Source organism: Echeneis naucrates, chromosome 14, assembly GCF_900963305.1.
Source record: "Echeneis naucrates chromosome 14, fEcheNa1.1, whole genome shotgun sequence".
NCBI classification, from domain to species: Eukaryota; Metazoa; Chordata; class Actinopteri; order Carangiformes; family Echeneidae; genus Echeneis; species Echeneis naucrates.
The window spans coordinates 13,004,198-13,021,417 of NC_042524.1; the positions used below are offsets into that span (position 1 = coordinate 13,004,198).

Below are 17,220 nucleotides of genomic sequence, written 5' to 3' on the forward strand. Positions count from 1 at the left end.
ACACACACACACACTTTCACATTGGCATCCAAAGTAATGGCATTGCTGGTTCAAGGATTCAACACTAATCACAAACAATAGGGTGAATAAGCATGAGTTACCTCCACTGAACTGTGGTTGGGAGTATTATGCTGCCTTCGACAGTCTTGGCGTTATATTCGACATCCTGGATCATAAATAGACTGAAGTCCGTAGTGACATATCTGTGTTGGTGACTCTCTTTCTAGAGGTTGTATAAGGGCAACAGAAATATAGAAGAATGCAACATGCAAGTGGAAATATTATTTATTTAATGAATACATATATTTTCTGAAAAGTCTTCCAAAATGTACGATTTCACACAAATTCATGTTTAATTTAAAACTTTTACTTCTCACCACATTACTATTAACTAAAGGCGATAATCTTCAAGCACAAGAAAACACTAGAAATGCAAAGCAGATGATAGGTCCAAACAGAGCATAACTGGTTTCAGCTTTACTCACTGAGGAAAATGTCAGGAAAAATCCTTTCAACACTTCAGAGGTAAAATATTTTGAGGTATGAGCGTTCATACAGTGGGTGCCAAAGGTCTGAGGCCATTTTCCTTCTGGACCCTATTGTATATTTGTTGATATAGGTTGGACTGAGATATGTAAACAAACTTTTCCAACACAATCATCCATAAAGCTGTAATATTTTGATACAATCCTTTCAGGTAATTTAAAACATTCATATACAAAAAAATAACTGCTAAAGAAAATAATATATACAACATTGTGAGACTATGTAGGCACAGGAACTTTGAAAAGTATTTAAAAAAAAAAATATGTCTTTGGTGCATAAAACTGTAACTAAACTGAGAGAGTGAATGGTCAGTTTGTTGGCTGGTCACCTATTCCTCTTCCTCCTGTATTGCTCAGAAATTGTCTAAATGTCCCTTTTTCAGAAAGAGGTAAAAAACAGCTTTGATTTCCAGTTGCAGTTGTTTTTCTGTCAATGACAGAATGTATGATTTCCTAAATCCACACAGGATCATTTTTGTAACATCCATAGGTCATGAGTCCAAGGCAAAATAAGATGTGCAGCAATGTCTTGCTAGGTGCTACAGAGTACTCATGTTTTCCCCAAAAAGCCAGATGTTGCATGCAACACCCATAAATGTAACAGTACTTGAATTACTTGAAATTGCTGTGAAATTTCAGCAGTGTTCAGAATTGTCATTTCCTGTAACTGTAATTTTCCTTCATTGTTGTTAATACAGCATACACATTGTACACATATTTCTACAAGAATACAGAGTAAAAATCAAAAATCCAATAGCTCCGAATAGAGTAAAATAAATACTCTGCAGTATATGACTGAGGAGCTCATTTCAGAGTTGCAGCTTGTCTCTCCAATCATTAATTCCTTACAGGTGAGTCAATACAGCTGACATTTCACTTGAGCCCCCTTAGATATATGACACCACGTGAGTTTTGGTGAATTTTGGACCAACTGGAAAAATTTTCCAATTTTGAACAGGATGAAATTTAAAATCTGAAGCAAAAAAAACCCAAACAAACCAAAACTGTTTAACGAATTTAGGTCAAACTCTGTGGCCACAGATACATCCATTCTCACTGAATATACATATACTGCTTTGTTGGCTCCTTGTGTACTAATGTACTATACTGTACTGTATACTTTAATATAACACAGATCAGTAAAAAAATAATCAAATATATACATATCCAGTAATTTGACAGGCACCTGTAAACAAGACTAGTTTGCAAATAGGTCAGGACATGAAAATGTCACTGCGAGTGATGGTGGTGTTTTCTCTGGATTTAGATGCTCGACTCTCTGAATGAAGGTGATCAATGGATGATGAAAATCTGGAGGGAAAAGCAAAAGCCGTCATTTAAAAGACATTTTATTTACTGAATGTTTAAACAGTCATACTTATTGTCAAAGTAATTATCACCTGTAAATTATCCACCATGCATCTTAGCCTGACACCCAGCTGTGTGTGGTGCTCTTCACCCTCTGTGGAAACCCATGAGACCCAGCAGCAGGGTCAAAGTTAAAGTCCAGTGCCCCATCATCCATGAGGGTGTCATGAAGGACGGACTCCATGTCACATTCAAACTGCTCAATGGACACGTTGTCCAGGTCACTGGGGAGACGCTCCTGATGATGAATGTGTGGGTGAAGTTCCCTGTAGCCATTGCTTCGCATGTAGTTTGCTGGCATGTCATTAGTGTGTGCTTGGAGGCCCTGGGGCAGCTGTGTGCCTGTCCTTAGGCTGGTCATTCGAGGAGGAGGTGGTCTTAAGACACTATTCGGGCTAGTCAAAGGGATCATGTTGCAGCTATTCAAGTCTCGTGAGGTTGAAGGACCCTGGCTATGTATAGCTTGTGGGTTTATGAGAGGAACCGGGTGACTCTGAGGAGGATTCATCATTTTTATCCCAATGTGACCTCCAACTTGACTCTGGCTGGTGTAAGTGTGGACGAGGCAATCTCCCCTTCCAACCTGAGACACCATTGTATCCGTAGAGGGCAAATTCATGTCCCTGCTGGCATCTGCATCTGAGGCCAGCAACTCCTTGAGGAGGCCAGGAGAGCAGATAAACTGGCTCTCATAGGTCCCAAAGCTTGGCTTGGTTTCGGGCAGTGTCTGCATGGGAGCAGGAGAGAGGGAGTTCATCCTCACCTGGCCGTAGATGCACTTTCGGTAGTCCTGCTGTGAGTGTGAGGTCAAAGCAGATGAACTGTAGGGGCTACTCTGTAGCATGACAGCATTTGAGGAATGTGAGGAGTCCGAACCCAGTGGTGAGTTTTTAGGAGAGAGTAGGTTCAGGTTATCCAGCAGACTCTCCATGACGTTCTCTGAACAGCGTTGGCCCAACGGTCCAGACACTTCAGACAGGCTGGGCAGAGTCGGGGTTATCTTTGGCCCAGCCGCTCCAGGATACATCATGTGGCCGTCAGAGTCGCCGAGGTCATCCTGTTCAGAGGGAAAAGGTGAATGGTGTCCACTCAGAGTGCTGGCATCAGAGCTGGTGCGTGTCCTGAAGGAGCTCCAGGTTTCAAAGTCTTCATTATTGTGGGAGTTTGGGCTTCCCAGCCAGTTTGAGTACTGGGAGCCAGGGCTGGGAGCTCCTTCCTCGACTCCCTCTTGTAGCGCCATCTGGGCAGAGAAATACGTAAATAATTCACATAGGCTCTCACAAACACACCTCTATGTTCTTAATTCATGCTAAAATCCCTTTGTTATACTTCTTAATTATATGACTGTTGTGTCAATGAAAGGAGCAGTACCTTTTTCTTTGTCGCCCTCCCTCTGCTCTTGGCAAGCTTGCTGCTGTTGTCCATGGAGGCAGCTCTGCGTCGAGGTGACTTCCCATTCTTTCCTCCTTCTGGGTTCAGCATCCACCAAGAGCTTTTTCCTGTACCCTCGTTCTGTATGCGCACAAAGCGACTGTGCAGGGACAGGTTGTGTCTGATAGAGTTCTGGGTGGGAAAAGAGTGAATGGTTGGTAAGTTGTGTGCGGATGTCACCTTGCAGTTTTAGTTACAATGCAGATAACTTCATATAAATAATTTTTTGGTTTATTTAGCAAAGATTATTTTTGCGCAACTATTCCTGTGTATCCAGACAGTGTTTAAAGGTTTGAAGGTGCAGTTATGTACATAAACACTGATGCATAAAAAAGCAGCTGTCAGTCATTACTACTTGTTTTTAAACAGGAACTACTTAAGCGTGTTGTCAAAGCCAACCAATGGACAGTAATTCACTTTCTATGCCAATAATATTATGTGCAAGTTTTCTCCACTCCCCCCTCACGCACTCCAGGCACTGAAACAGTTCATGTGGGCATGCGGGAGTGAGGGATTTTTAAGGGACATGGGGTTTTTTAAGGACACACTAAGTAAATATTTGGTACCATGACAAGACAGTAGAGCAGAACCTTCTGAAAACTGATTCTGAATCTGATGACAAACCTGCATTAAATTTCTGGCTGGTGAAATAAAACTGCTGCTGAAGCTAAATGAAAAGACAGCACAGGAAAAACAACAAATGGGTCATTTTAGAGGACAGGAGAAAATATCTATTAGAAACAATGCAGTTTCAGTGTGATCTATGAGGATCCAACCTTGTTTGTGTTTTGTCTCAAAATCAGGGTCCTAGTTTTACAACTACAGCACTGAAAGGGTTCATTCAGACTGCATTTCTTTGGTTTTACCCAACTGGCTCCTTGTTTTTTATATGTGGTCACATTTGTCCTTGTGCTAACACGTATACACCTAAAGCTTCATTGAGTCCATGTTCTCTAATGCTATGTTATGAATGGTTGAGGTGGTTGAGGAACAGTAAAACGGTTACACAACACAGATGTACTGTGCTGCTTGGTCTCTCTTCCTCAAATGCAACTCATGGCTGTGCTGGATGGAATCTACATTAACAAACCAAAGAGCAACACAAGACAAACTAGCAGGGAATTTCCCCTCAATACCCATGTGAATCCAAAAGCAGCTCCCTGCAGTTAGTAAAGCCAGATGTCTCCAACCACAGGATTCAACAGGGATGTACAAAGCATGAAGATAAAAAAACTCATTCAAAACAACAAAAGTATTGTTTGAGTTTGTCAGTGAAATACTACTTTTGAGTTGGGGGCAGGCTTTCAGCCAATGCGGTCAGTTTTATTAATCATCAGACTTAATGTGATTCTTATTCAACTATATAAATACAATTGTATCATAACAATTGCATTTTAACAAATGCTAATTTTTTCTTTCTTTTTCTTAAGAAATGTACTAATAATAACTTTCTAACTGATGAAATACCCCAACTTAAAGAATACTCAATACTGAAAATAAGTCTGTATATTCAAGTAAGACCAGAATAACACTGATTAAAGAGCTGGTCTGCAAAGGCAATGGACAAGCAAGATCACTCTCAAGCTATACATCAGCAGTAGCCTCCTCAAATCTGATCTTAACTGTGGGGAAAAAGGAGGTTATTGAGTTCGAAGTAAGGATGGGGAGGGTGGCAGAGTGAGATGTTTTTGCCGAGCTGGGGTCAATGAGTTCACTGTGTGCTGAACACGAGGTCCTCAGTCGGCGCTGACAGAGACATGCAAACAGGTTGGATGGAGCAGGAACAGAAAGAGGAGGTGAAGCATCAGATGCGATGTGGTGGGGAGGCAGTCTCCTTTCTGAGTCACAACAAAACAACCCCTGCCCCCAACTGGACTCCTCCCTCCTCTACTACTGATGTTTAAATAAGGCTTCCTGTGTCAGAGGACATCCTGCACATGCAGCGAGGAGAAACCTGAGGTGTTTGAGGAGTTAGCACTCACTTGCTCTGTAACCTTTCTCTGTCTTATTATTTGATCTCAATCAGTGAGACAGGAAGTGAGTCATTCGTGGAAGACCCAAGATCTGAGTGGTGCACTGCACAGTCCGTGAACCAACTTTAGTTCTATCAGCCAAATGACTTGACAACTGTCTTGCTCGCATATGGCTGCGAATGCTGGTGATATGCAAATGTCTCCGGCCTCTGATTAGTGGCTACAATAGATCATGGACTGCATGACTGGGCCCTGGGAAGAGGCTTTCTCTACTCTGTCTGAGATAATCCTTGTCTGAGACAGACCTCACCTCAGCCCAAAGAGAACAAAAGGCATCCCCTCCGTCACTAATTCATGAGGTGCCCCACTCACCCATTATTTCTCAGAAAGCCCAACCCAAGGTGCCTTATGCATTCATTGTTACTAAAGTTCTTTTAAAATGTATTGCCATGGCTCGCATTTCAAGTATTAAAATATGAGCACCTGTGGCTGCACGACAACTTGTTTGAATGTGGGCCATTAGCAAATCAATATGATCTTCACTGACCTCACTGAGCAACCAGGGCAGTTCCCAGGCACAGATTATGAGGCTTGTGAGTGACATAACTGTTTAGGAAAGAAACTGGGGCAGTGATCCAACAGGAACTTGTAGAGCATAAGATAATCTTCGCTGTAGCCTCTAATACATCTTATGTGATGTCATCTTTAGATATAAATATAGCTCTCTGATGGAAAATTTACGAGAATGGTTTTACATCTCAGACAAACTGGTGCTAACCTGAAGACTGTGAGGTTTAGTGACACTCTGGTCCTAAGTCCTCTGGTGCAGCAATGCCTGGCATTGGAAAGGTCGTGTTGGGCAAGATACTGCAAGTGCAGTCAAACTGTTTATACCCAACAGACTGTGTATCCAACGGCTGTCTTGGGTTTATGGAGGCTCCTTCACCATCCTCTATCTCATCCAATGATGTCGTAATCATCCGCGATCAGTTTCATTAAGACAGACTGCTGCAGTGTGACATGACTCCGCCTACTGGACTTCAAAACAATCAGATCAACACAGCTGCTGTTTCTTGTGTAGTGAAGCATGAGGTATGCAGTAACGGTCGCAGGATAAGTAAACAAACAAGGCCCAGTTGCAGGGACAGGTGCAGTTGCAGTGAAAGTGGCCTCACTTGCAATTGGTCCAAAAATGTTAGATTCAGCACCCAACAAAACCACAGACAGGACAGAGGATCTCCCAGGAGGCTGTCTGCTGTAGACCAGCTGCTGCTCAAATCACTTACTCATTTCTTTATCATTTATGATTTCTGATCATGTTTTAAGAGGGAACGGGAAACTTACTTCAAATTTGCATTTGCAACATGCAGCTATCGTTACGCAAAACAAAAAGTGAGAAGATGTTGGGATTTGAGATAAAGTTCATGAAGTCAGTTTCTTTTTTTTTTTTTACCAACATTACCTCATTACTTATAATTCACAGTATGTGTAAAGTAAATCACAGATGAACTTTTCAGTTGTTTCAGGGTTGAAATAGCAAGAAGTTGATTGAAATGTTAATGTGTGAGAGACTATGTATGTAACAGTATCATCAGCAAAGAAGAGAGGAAACTAATTTAGGCATATTATTTTTCTGCCTGTTTTAAATATTAGCAACCATTAACCACTAGTAAAATCTGAATAATGATGTAGTTAATAAAACCCATTATTCAGGTTAAGATAAACAAAAATCCAAATCTAAATGTGAATTAAGGATGTGGGTTAATCTCTTCATTCATCAAAGTGTTTTCCACAGCCAACTTGTTTACCAGCTTGTTGATTATGTGTTGGCTCTGTCCTTGGCCATGTAGGATATGAAAGCTAACTGATTGTGTAGCTCAAATTGTCGGTGCCAATTTCCTATCAGTGTTGGACAATTTCCCTGTAATTAGTTTCACAACACAAATTATTATTTTTCCATTAGCAATATGAACTTTGTGTACACTGCAGCATCTAATTTTGCGAGGTTTCAGAAAAAGGGGTCATCAGCTGATCTGTCACCAACTGCTACACTTCAAAAAAGTAAAAATCATCTAATTTGTTAAGATGACTCTTGGAAAAGGTAAAATTACCTGGCAGTTCCTTGTGGTCAACCCACAGCCTCTTTATCTTATCCTGACTACAAAAATACATGTTATCTTTAATCATTGCAGTCAAATTACTACCACTACAATGTAGTCACATATCTGGTGTAAATAAGAGAATATGAAAGCAAAGCTCTTGCAGAGATTACAGTAGAAGTATGAGCAACTTCCTGACACAGTCTTCCTGTCAACCACCCCCTTTTCTTTTCCTCTGACCAAAGAAGTGCAGGCAGAGTTGAATGTGAGCGTGGGAGCCAAGTTTTCTGTTGCAATGTAATAAAGAGGCAAACACGGCTGCAGAAGAAGAAGAGCCCTGCAGCTCAGTGTGGAGAACGTGTCGCTTCGTTGTGGCTCCAAGCACAATGCCAGCTTCTTCATTAACGCTGAACATCAAACTGAGTGACCTACTTCTGCAATGGATTCAAAGTGGAACCATAACAGAGAATGGAGAGCTTTGTGTTTGGAGTTCAACTTTAGATAAACAAGGAGGGACCAAAAGAGGATGACAGAAAGAGTTAGACAATCTCATATGATGTGATGTGTTGTTGATAAGAAAAAATACACACAATCCTACTTAAATTATCCTCAAATATTCTGAAATTCTGTGATGATTATAAAGTTAATCTCCAGTCTATCTCAGTCAGATCTTTGAATTAACACACATTGCACACTTTACAGGGTAAAGTTTTCTTTACCAAAATCTTGTGTTCTTACAAGATGTTGCCACTAATCTCAATGACCTTTGACCATGTTTCCCTTTGCAAAATGTTACTTTGTCTCCTCAACCCACATCCTTAATATTTTGAATAAAGACTGTGAGGCTCGGTTCGTTTTGTGAGCATAATATAGAGGGGGGATTTTTATCCTGCTCAGGCTTCAGGTCAATGGAGAAACCCACATGCCGCAGATTCCACAGACTCACACATGTGTAGACAGCAGACTGTACACAGGCCTCAGCCTCCTGCCAGCCAGTCAGCTGACAGTTCTCCTCCTTCCCTCAAGCCACGATCGCTCCACTTTGAAAGCCCCTGCCCCAAGCCTCCCTTTCTTCATGGGGTTACTTGAAGCATTCAGTGGGCCTCTTAAGTTCAGGGCAGACCTCCCTTTTTAACCTTGTGATCCAAAGACAAATAGCTGGCAGTTATTCAGGTTTTTTTTTTTCTTGACTCTTTCAGTAGCTGTCGTCTTTTTTCAAGCTATGTCCCCAAACCAAGTTCATAAATAAAGGCTTTGAGACAGATTCACTTTAAAATGGAACCATTGCCCTTTTGAAAATGGACAGTAAAACCAAAACAATATTTTTATAGAGAATAGCATGCTACCATGCTGTTCAGTAAGTTTAATGTTAGTCGTAATACCATGTTCAAGACCTCGGTTTGTCACTTCAGCACAGTTAAAATAGCCTCTAAGCCTTATAGATCAAAAATTAATTCTGAAGCTGGTGTGTCTCTCATTTATTTAGTTATGGTCATATTATACAAAGTGGATAGCAGACTCACTGGTGTTGCCCATTTATCTCATTATAGGCATATAATGGACTGTTTCTGATGCTTCCTGCACAGCCAACACACTTTACATTGGAAGACGTCAAACACTTTAAATAACATAACCCTTTCTAGGTTCAAGGACAGTTTAGGAAATACGCAGCCTCTGTGGATAAAAGAAGAATAATTATTGGCAGACTGTCCTGTCATTTGTTTTATACACATCTTTCATAATGGAGCTCTTCACAGAAATTGTTTTTATGGACTCAGGGAAATCTTTCTTTGCAGTACCTCAAATGGCCATTTAGACACCATGACTCCATTTCATGTCAAAATGGAAGGTCAGTTTTTCAGTTTGCCAGATTACTTGAGACACTTTAGCAAATTGGATCAAAATCCGAGCAAGCACTATTGCAGCGGGTGGAGAGGAAATCAGCAGGAGCACTATATCAGATTTTTTTTAGAATTTGAACTCATCCAGGGCAGCAGTTTGCATTTTGCCAACTCTACAGTGCCACGCACTTTCAACAGCTTTCACTTGATCAGGTAGATGTTGTACAAATGGACTTAACATAAGTTTTTCCACTGAGCAGCTCCTCTCATCTTAAGTGTAATATTGACAACTGTCACATGAAAACAGTAGGCCCAGACAGCAACAGGCGTGAAGGGGTCCCTATAAGCCATTTTAGATAATACGCAACCATTTCATGTATTTCCTCAGGCTGCGTACAAACTAGCTCATGGAGTGCTGGTGTGTCAAAGCTCAAGTTGTTTAAAGTCAGTGTAGCACCAGAAACCACTGGCTGTCACTCACAACTCATAACCTTTAAATAACTGGAGACGGTACAGTAAGTAAAGTACGTTCTTACATTTCACGTTTTCAGATGAATACAGAAGTTCAGTGCCAGTTAAACTCTGGGGTGCTACTTCCTGTTCCATTATTTAAGGTCACAGTTCACTGAGAAAAACAGTGGCAGTACCAGTAAGAGGGTAAAGTACCTCGCTTACTGCACACTTCAACACGTACACCCATCAACATACCAAGAGAACCAGTCATCCCATTTGGTAGGGGCCCTCACTTTGTGTCAAACGGCATTGAAATCACTAAGCTGCTGCACAATTTTGGAGGGAAGACAAAAAAATCATGACATGTGGGAGACAGGAAGCTCTAGCAGCACCGGTGTTGCCCCCATCCCACCCTCCACCCACCTTCAGTTTTCTAGGTGGAGCTGTATAATCGCTGAAGTTCAAACTCATTGTCCTCCACCCACTAAGAGGGCTCTGGCTTATCTTTGTCTGTCATTACAATCAGGGTTCATGCTCATGCACGTGGTTTCCAAAGTCAATACAGCAACACAAAACATAATAAAGCAGACTGGTGATTCCGTTTACATTGTGGTAGGGAAGCTGAAATAGAATGAAATGACTTCATGTAGAATTAAATGCACAAGCATAGTCCATATACAGGCTCTCCCTTTGGTAACTTTTTTTTTCCAGCCCTGACCCTCGTGTTTTGCAGGGCGGGGATGTTAACGCATGGCACTGTTTTCCATCCACTTGGCAGGAAATGCATCATAGTTCATTGTGGGGGGACGGTCGTGTTTTTTTAACAGGAAAGTGTAAAAATAACTATTCACCAGTTCCAAAGCCCGCTGAGCATAGCAACATTTTAAAGCTCAGAGACTGAAACAGAGACGCGTTGATTTCAATGTTTTAGGTGTGTAGGTATCTGAGTAGTTTTGGATAGCGCTGTGTGAACAGAGGGGAGTGATCGCACCGAATAAAAGACCATCAGCTGGATTCATGCTCATGTCAGTTCATTGTATGCGCTCAACACACCATCACACTGTGACACATCACAGCTGCAGCACAACTGCAGTATAGAGCGCTCACATTAATCCCCTTTAACATCTAATCACATAGATGATTTATGTCCTTTTAGCTGTAAATCAGGAGTTGGCATGTTTTTCAAAGCTGTATTCAACAAAGATGGCTTTTGTCTTATTTTTATATATTTTAATTTATGATGTTGAAAGAGAATGAATATATGGTTTACTATAATTTCTAATCTTATAAGTTCAAAAGTAGACCACAGGGACCAGTATTATAAACTCTGCCAAGCTTAAGGGGATCACAGGATGGAAAATGATCCAAGGCAAGTAAAGTCATGTAGAATGTGATCTGATGTAGATTGAGTCATCAGTAATGCCAGCAAATCTGGAGATACGCACATCGGAATCATGTTATTGGATATTGCACAAGCAGCAGCTCAGAGGTCCTCTGAGGACATACAGACTGGGACTTCAAACTCACCACACTCTAAATTCTTAAGCAATACAAACTACGTATTCAAAGAGGTGAAGGAACTGGTCTCACAGTGATCTTGGTGCTGGATAATAGTGGCCTTAAAACTGAAGTGTGCAAATCTCTGTCTGAATTTCTGTTGAACAAACACCTTCAGCATAAAGCCAGAGTGGGGGGCACAAAGGGAAGTGATAGGATAGAGAGCAGCAATCCCTTTCTCCAAGCTGTAGCATCCGCTGAGGAAACTCTAGAAGACAGGAACACAGAGATATGAGCACACAGCTCAGGAATGGAGGATGTTTGACGTTGTTCCCAGCATCCCCTTCAACCAGCTCCTTCCCCTCCAACGCACTCTCCAACACTGATTGAGCTGTTTGTACTGCCTCCTGTTATTGTCAGGCCAACTCCAAAAAGTTTACTCACATGCTCTCTGGGGGGGGGGGGATCTAAAATCTGTCTGCTTTCCCACCAACCAGTGCAACAACATTTACAAACATGTACAAAGAAAATCACGGAGAACAGGAATGTTTAGCAAAAGCCTTCAATCACGATACAAGCTGCGATCAAACTTTTACGTGGGGGTGTTAAACAATGGAAACTATATTTGATTGAGGTCCACAAAGGCATTTCCTGACATAACTTCAAAATTACGTCTTGGAGGGGTATGCAGGGGTTACAGGAAGGCCTGCACACTTGACTCTGCAGATCTTTACTGTTATATGCTCTGACTGCTTGGTTTACTTCTATCCTTCTGTTGCTATTGTCACCACACCTGGTGAGACAATGTCAGGATCTGGACCAAAACGCCTGTAAGAACATTAGGCAAATGCTTTTCCAACTTGTCCCTTGCACTAAATATTTCCAATACATCCCAAGCTTTCAAACAAGGTTTGTTTCCCATGACTGTGGAAATGCTGCATGGAGCATGAGTCAGTTTGTTGTGCGGTCATACTGGAAAGTCTGTTCCCACTAATGTTTGTTAAGAGAAGGCATCTTTGAAATCTGTATCCTTCTCCTCGGTCAAACCAAAATTCAACTATCACTCAGCCCAGCCTTTTTCTCCAACACTGGGGAATGTGCAAACATTTTACGATAAACGCTTGCACATTTATCATAAAACTGAACATTGTCTTAACAGTTTTTTGCTGCCAGCAGGTATTATTCACTGCGCTACAAAACTTTATTTTTGCAAATGACATTAAAGGCCTTTTTAGTGAGGAGCTTTCTCAGAGATGTATAGGATGTTTATATCATTGCATGCTGGCTGGTGCTCTGCTGGTTGAGAGTCATTTCCTCAGTGACACAGCAGAGAGGCGTGCACTACCACTGACAGAGGAAACCACTCCAAAACTTCAAAGGTTACAGAGATGCCAAAGTTCAGTAGCTATATTACCAACCAAAGCATTTTTGAAGCCATGTTATTTTTTTTTTTTTTGCCTTCTTACACGACACAACATTTGAGAATAGTCAAAATATTATCATATTTTGAATTCATATCTGATATATGATCCTCACCACCTCACGGCGGACGTGGCAGGTTGATTTGACTAGTACAATAATTGGAGTATAAAACAAATTTTTTCCTCCCTTTTTTTTTTTTTAGTTCCATACAAAACCAAACACTTACCTGCCCTGCTTTTAGACATTATGTTATTATAATAGACAGTAATTTAAAGGACACATTTACCGAAGAACACATCGGGTGGTAAAATGGTGATGCACTCTGTCATGTTACACTGACCACAAGTGATCTCACACCAGGTACTCTGCTGTTTGAAGCTAACTGAAAACAAATACTGACATCACTGACTCAGGAGAAGGAAACACACGCTACTGGTGGCAATAACTGGGACTCGGAGGCCATTGCTGTTGTTATTTACACCTGTGAGTTCCTCACTGCGACTTGACTCAATGAAGGCCCATCAGTGTCTGTAACGCAAAGGCGCTCAGCAGATGGAGCACCAGTGCAGCAAAGAAATGTTTGTATTGCGGTTTTTGAACTTTCTGCACAGCGAGAAAATCCAAAGATGAATCAATTAAGTCTGGTCACTTATATTAAAACAAGTACAGACCAATTTAACTTCACCTGCCTGCTCTCAGGCACTCCATACTTCTACTTTTTCTTCTTCACTTTTGACTATATTTGTATGCTATGATACAACCATGAACCATCTCAGGGTCACCCTAAACTTCCGTGCATGCGCATCGACGCGGCCCAGGAGGCCGGCGTGCGCGCACTCACCTTCCAGCCGGCGGAGCTGTTGCTGTCTCCTTTATCCTTGAAGTACGGCACACTCTTGACCATCCAGTCGTAAATCTGAGACAGGGTCAGCCTCTTCTCGGGTGAGCTGTCGATGGCCTTGGTGATCAGGTCCGCGTACGACATGTTGCCCCAGGCGTTACGGCGGGACGAGCTGTGGGCGCTCTTCCTCTGGCCGGCACCCAGGGGTGCGACGGCAGGGGGAGGCACTTGTTGCTGAGGCGGCAGCTGCGGAGCCGGGAGCTGCTGCTGAAGATGATGGTGGCGCTGGTGGTGCCGGTGGCGTGGATGCACGCAGCTTCCGTCCCGACACTGAAAGTCGCTGCCGGCCGCTGGCTGCTTCTGATCGGCGTACTCTTCATAGTCCTCCTCCAGCAAGCCGAGGTTGCTGATGAACTCCGGGTTTCCTCCCGGCTCCTGCAGCACCGACGGGGCCGGGGAGGACGTGTTGGAGCCGGCGGGGTCGATGAGCTCCGGCCGGGGCAACGGCCAAGTGCAAGATCTGGGACGGGAGAGAGGCTCAAAGTCCGGGTCTATCTCGACCGGCTGCGTCTGTGCCGGCGGTACCTCAGCCATGTCAGGATGAAAACCAGCACTCAAAGTCACATAGACACTCAAATAACAACTATAATCAATGAGGGGGGGCGGTCACTGGGCTAAAAATAAAATAAGAGAAAAAGTTTTGCTGCCTCCCCCAGACTGCGGGTCCAGAGGACAGAGACTGTGGACTCAAAGTTGGAGGTGTTTGGCTGAAGGTCCTCTCTGAAGTTCACAAGTTGTGTCTCTGAAGTCTGCAGCTCTGTCACTGTTAACGAGGAGAGGAGCGCTGCTGCTGCGTTCACGGCCCACTCACAGGCTCCGTCTTCTGACACTCTCCTTTTGACAGCGCAGTAGCCTGTCAAGTGTTCGCTGGTTGGAAATGTGGGTCCCTGTTTAGAATCAAATGTACATGTGCAACATATTCTAACTAACTATATACATGAATTCTTATATTTCATTTGGTTACTATTACGTATTAATTTTTGTAATTGTGATGAGTTTAAATCATCAGAACAATTCAAATTTTCTGTCCCTGGCCTTTAGAGAAATATTACTCTTGAAAAAATAGTCTGTTACATTTTTTTTTTTTTTTGTATTTTATAAAAAAAACAAAACAAACAAAAAAAAACATATTATTTGAACCATCACACCATTTGGAGCCATCATCTAGGTAATATTTGCTTTTTAATCAATTATTTATAACCCCAACCACCACCAAAGTGCTAGTCCCCACAGTCACTTATGGAGGGAAAGTTCTGTATTTTGAGTTTAAAAATATGCCTTTCTACCATTCAAAATGCAAAAAATGTATAAACAACTATCAAATATATGATACAAATGGCATCTTAAAACAAAATACCAAATAAATATAAAATATATTTAAAAATTTGAAAAGTGATTTGAAAAGTAGTCGTCCCCTGCAGTTATGTTACTGGTGTTGCAATGTGACAATACTTCTTTATTTTGGAAAAAGAAATCACACTGATGACATCAGTTGACTTCCTTTGACCTCTTTCCTGAAGATCTATGAAGAAGGGCCATGGTAAGAAGATTGTCTCTTTTCAGTTTTCAGAAATATTAACATTTATCTCATGATTTCATATGAAGCTTTTAACTGTCACTGGTGTAACCTACTTTATTTCCAGGGAATTGCAAACAAATTGTATACAAATGTATTAAATTACATACTTTAGTGAATAGATCATGACTGACAACATGTGGTTTCATGCTCTGTAGCAGCCATTTTGTAAAATAAATTTTTCATGAAAACTGTCACGGGTGTTACCTTCCTTATGGGTAACAGTGACTCCAGATGTGTGGATACACTTTATTTAATGGTGTTTGAGGTTTTTTGCATGAAATAAAAACATTATAATTTGTGTCTTTTAGTTTTTAATCCTTCTTTGGTCAGGTATGGCTAAATTGAGTGCAGCTGAGAAGCAGCATCTTTATAAACAGCAGAGGGATGCTGATCCTGAACGAAGAGCAGAGTATTTAGAGAAAAGGAAGCAGGGCTATACCGGAGACATTGAAACAAGGAAGAGAAGCATCTTTATAAACAGCGGAGGGATGCTGATCCTGAACGAAGAGCAGAGTATTTAGAGAAAAGGAAGCAGGGCTATACCAGAGACATTGAAACAAGGAAGAGAAGGAGAATAGCTGATTTAAGTGAAAGGGAAAAAAGGGCAGAACGAAAGGCATGGAGGCAGCGTCAGCAAAGATGCAGGCAAAGACAGGCAGGAGCAGGAGCTGAGGGCGTGTTTGATTGTCCATGCCACAGTCGACGGGAGGTTACTCCTGTGGCTATGGAGGCAATAGATCAAACAGAGAGGGATTTCAGACCAAATGCCATCGAAGAGCATCACATTGGACAATGGTGTGTTGTGCGAGATGATGACGAGCCCTACCCTGGCATCATCCTGCAACTGGAAGAAAACGACGTAAAAGTCAAGTGCATGCACCAGAATGGAGTTAATAAATTCTTCTGGCCAAGCCCCAGAGATGATGTCAACTGGTACAGTGATGAGCAGATCACGTGCCTGATTCCAGAGCCCTTGGCACTCAATAAGCGTTCAGTGCAGATTGAGCAGCAGTTCTGGGAGTTCATCATGGGGAAGCTGGACAAGTGAAAAAAGTTGCCATGAACTGTAAACAGTTCCAAGTTTGTTGGTGGAAACTCGACCACTTTTCTCCATAGTAGTGGACAATTGAATCTTAAAAATCTTAACTTTGTGAAACAGTTTAGTTGTTTGTTTGTTGATGGACTTCATGTGTTCTTAAATTCTTCATGAACTTTCATGATGTAACAATCTTTTGTCTTGTGTATGTCACTGGTGTTACTGTGAGGTTTTCCTCAGATTCATAAAATGTGTCATATTTAAAATTTTGCTTCACTCATAAGTTAAGATTTTGAAGGACTGCATTATTCATTGTTTATACCAGATTTTCACGTTTTCATTGCTGTAGCAAATACATGGTTGTGCAAATAAATAAGTCGTTCGATCACACTTTTAACAAACATTAATACATTAATAAGATACAGTCTCCCGATTGCATTGCATTATCATAATTCTTCTCTGACTCTGACTACATGTGCTGAAGAGACTGAGACATAATATTTTATAAAAGCTTTAAATAGTGAGAAAAAAGTGTGTTAACACCAGTGACAAAAAAGCAGTTAATGTGGTCTTTAGATAAATGTACAAAAAAAAAAAAATCAAGCTTTCATTTGTGTGTGTTCATAAAGTCAGTGACTTATGTAACAATGTAGTCCAAGTTTAAATGTTAGGAAAAAAAAAATTCAGACATCTTGCCATCCCAAAAGTGAACATTTCTGTAGAATGGCCCATAATTTTGTAATTTTAATGGTAATTTTGGTGGCACGTAAATACACCATAGCTGCAGCTGAATATTTCGATTTTATCTTTGTGGCATGCTGAGCCCATCTCGCCACGCCAGAAATATATTTCTGAAAAGCCAACTCCGTTCCATGTGGTTTTCATGAGTAACCCTAACAGCTGTCATATATTTATAAGAGGGATATGATGTGTAGTTCTATATTTAATATTGATTTCCTTTTAATGAACAGCCCAGCCATTAGTTTGTATTTTAGCATAACTTTTGATTTTCATAGCCAGTACACTGGTGTTGCCACACTAAATCACAGGTGATACAACACCACGGATTGTCAGA

General features: G+C 41.4%; 1 protein-coding gene across 1 annotated transcript; it reads right to left on the bottom strand.

The window, feature by feature from the left end:
* Positions 1–291: 291 nt before the first annotated feature.
* LOC115054767 (forkhead box protein O1-A-like) lies at positions 292–14,290 on the bottom strand. Its single transcript, XM_029520145.1, has 4 exons — positions 13,471–14,290; positions 3,285–3,476; positions 1,946–3,153; positions 292–1,856 (listed from the first exon to the last, which is right to left on the bottom strand). The coding sequence occupies exons 1-3, from the start codon at positions 14,062–14,064 to the stop codon at positions 1,969–1,971; spliced, it is 1,971 nt and encodes a 656-aa protein (XP_029376005.1). The 5' UTR covers positions 14,065–14,290; the 3' UTR covers positions 292–1,856; positions 1,946–1,968.
* Between the last annotated feature and the right edge of the window lie 2,930 nt (positions 14,291–17,220).

Bases quoted from the DNA above. Each gene is read 5' to 3' on its own strand.
- LOC115054767 (XM_029520145.1), bottom strand. From the start codon at position 14,064: ATGGCTGAGGTACCGCCGGCACAGACGCAGCCGGTCGAGATAGACCCG. The intron at 3,477-13,470 runs GTGAGTGCGCGC...TTTCCCACCCAG, and splicing joins ACAGCTCCGCCGGCTGGAAG to AACTCTATCAGACACAACCT. The intron at 3,154-3,284 runs GTACTGCTCCTT...TTCTCTGCCCAG, and splicing joins GGAGGGCGACAAAGAAAAAG to ATGGCGCTACAAGAGGGAGT.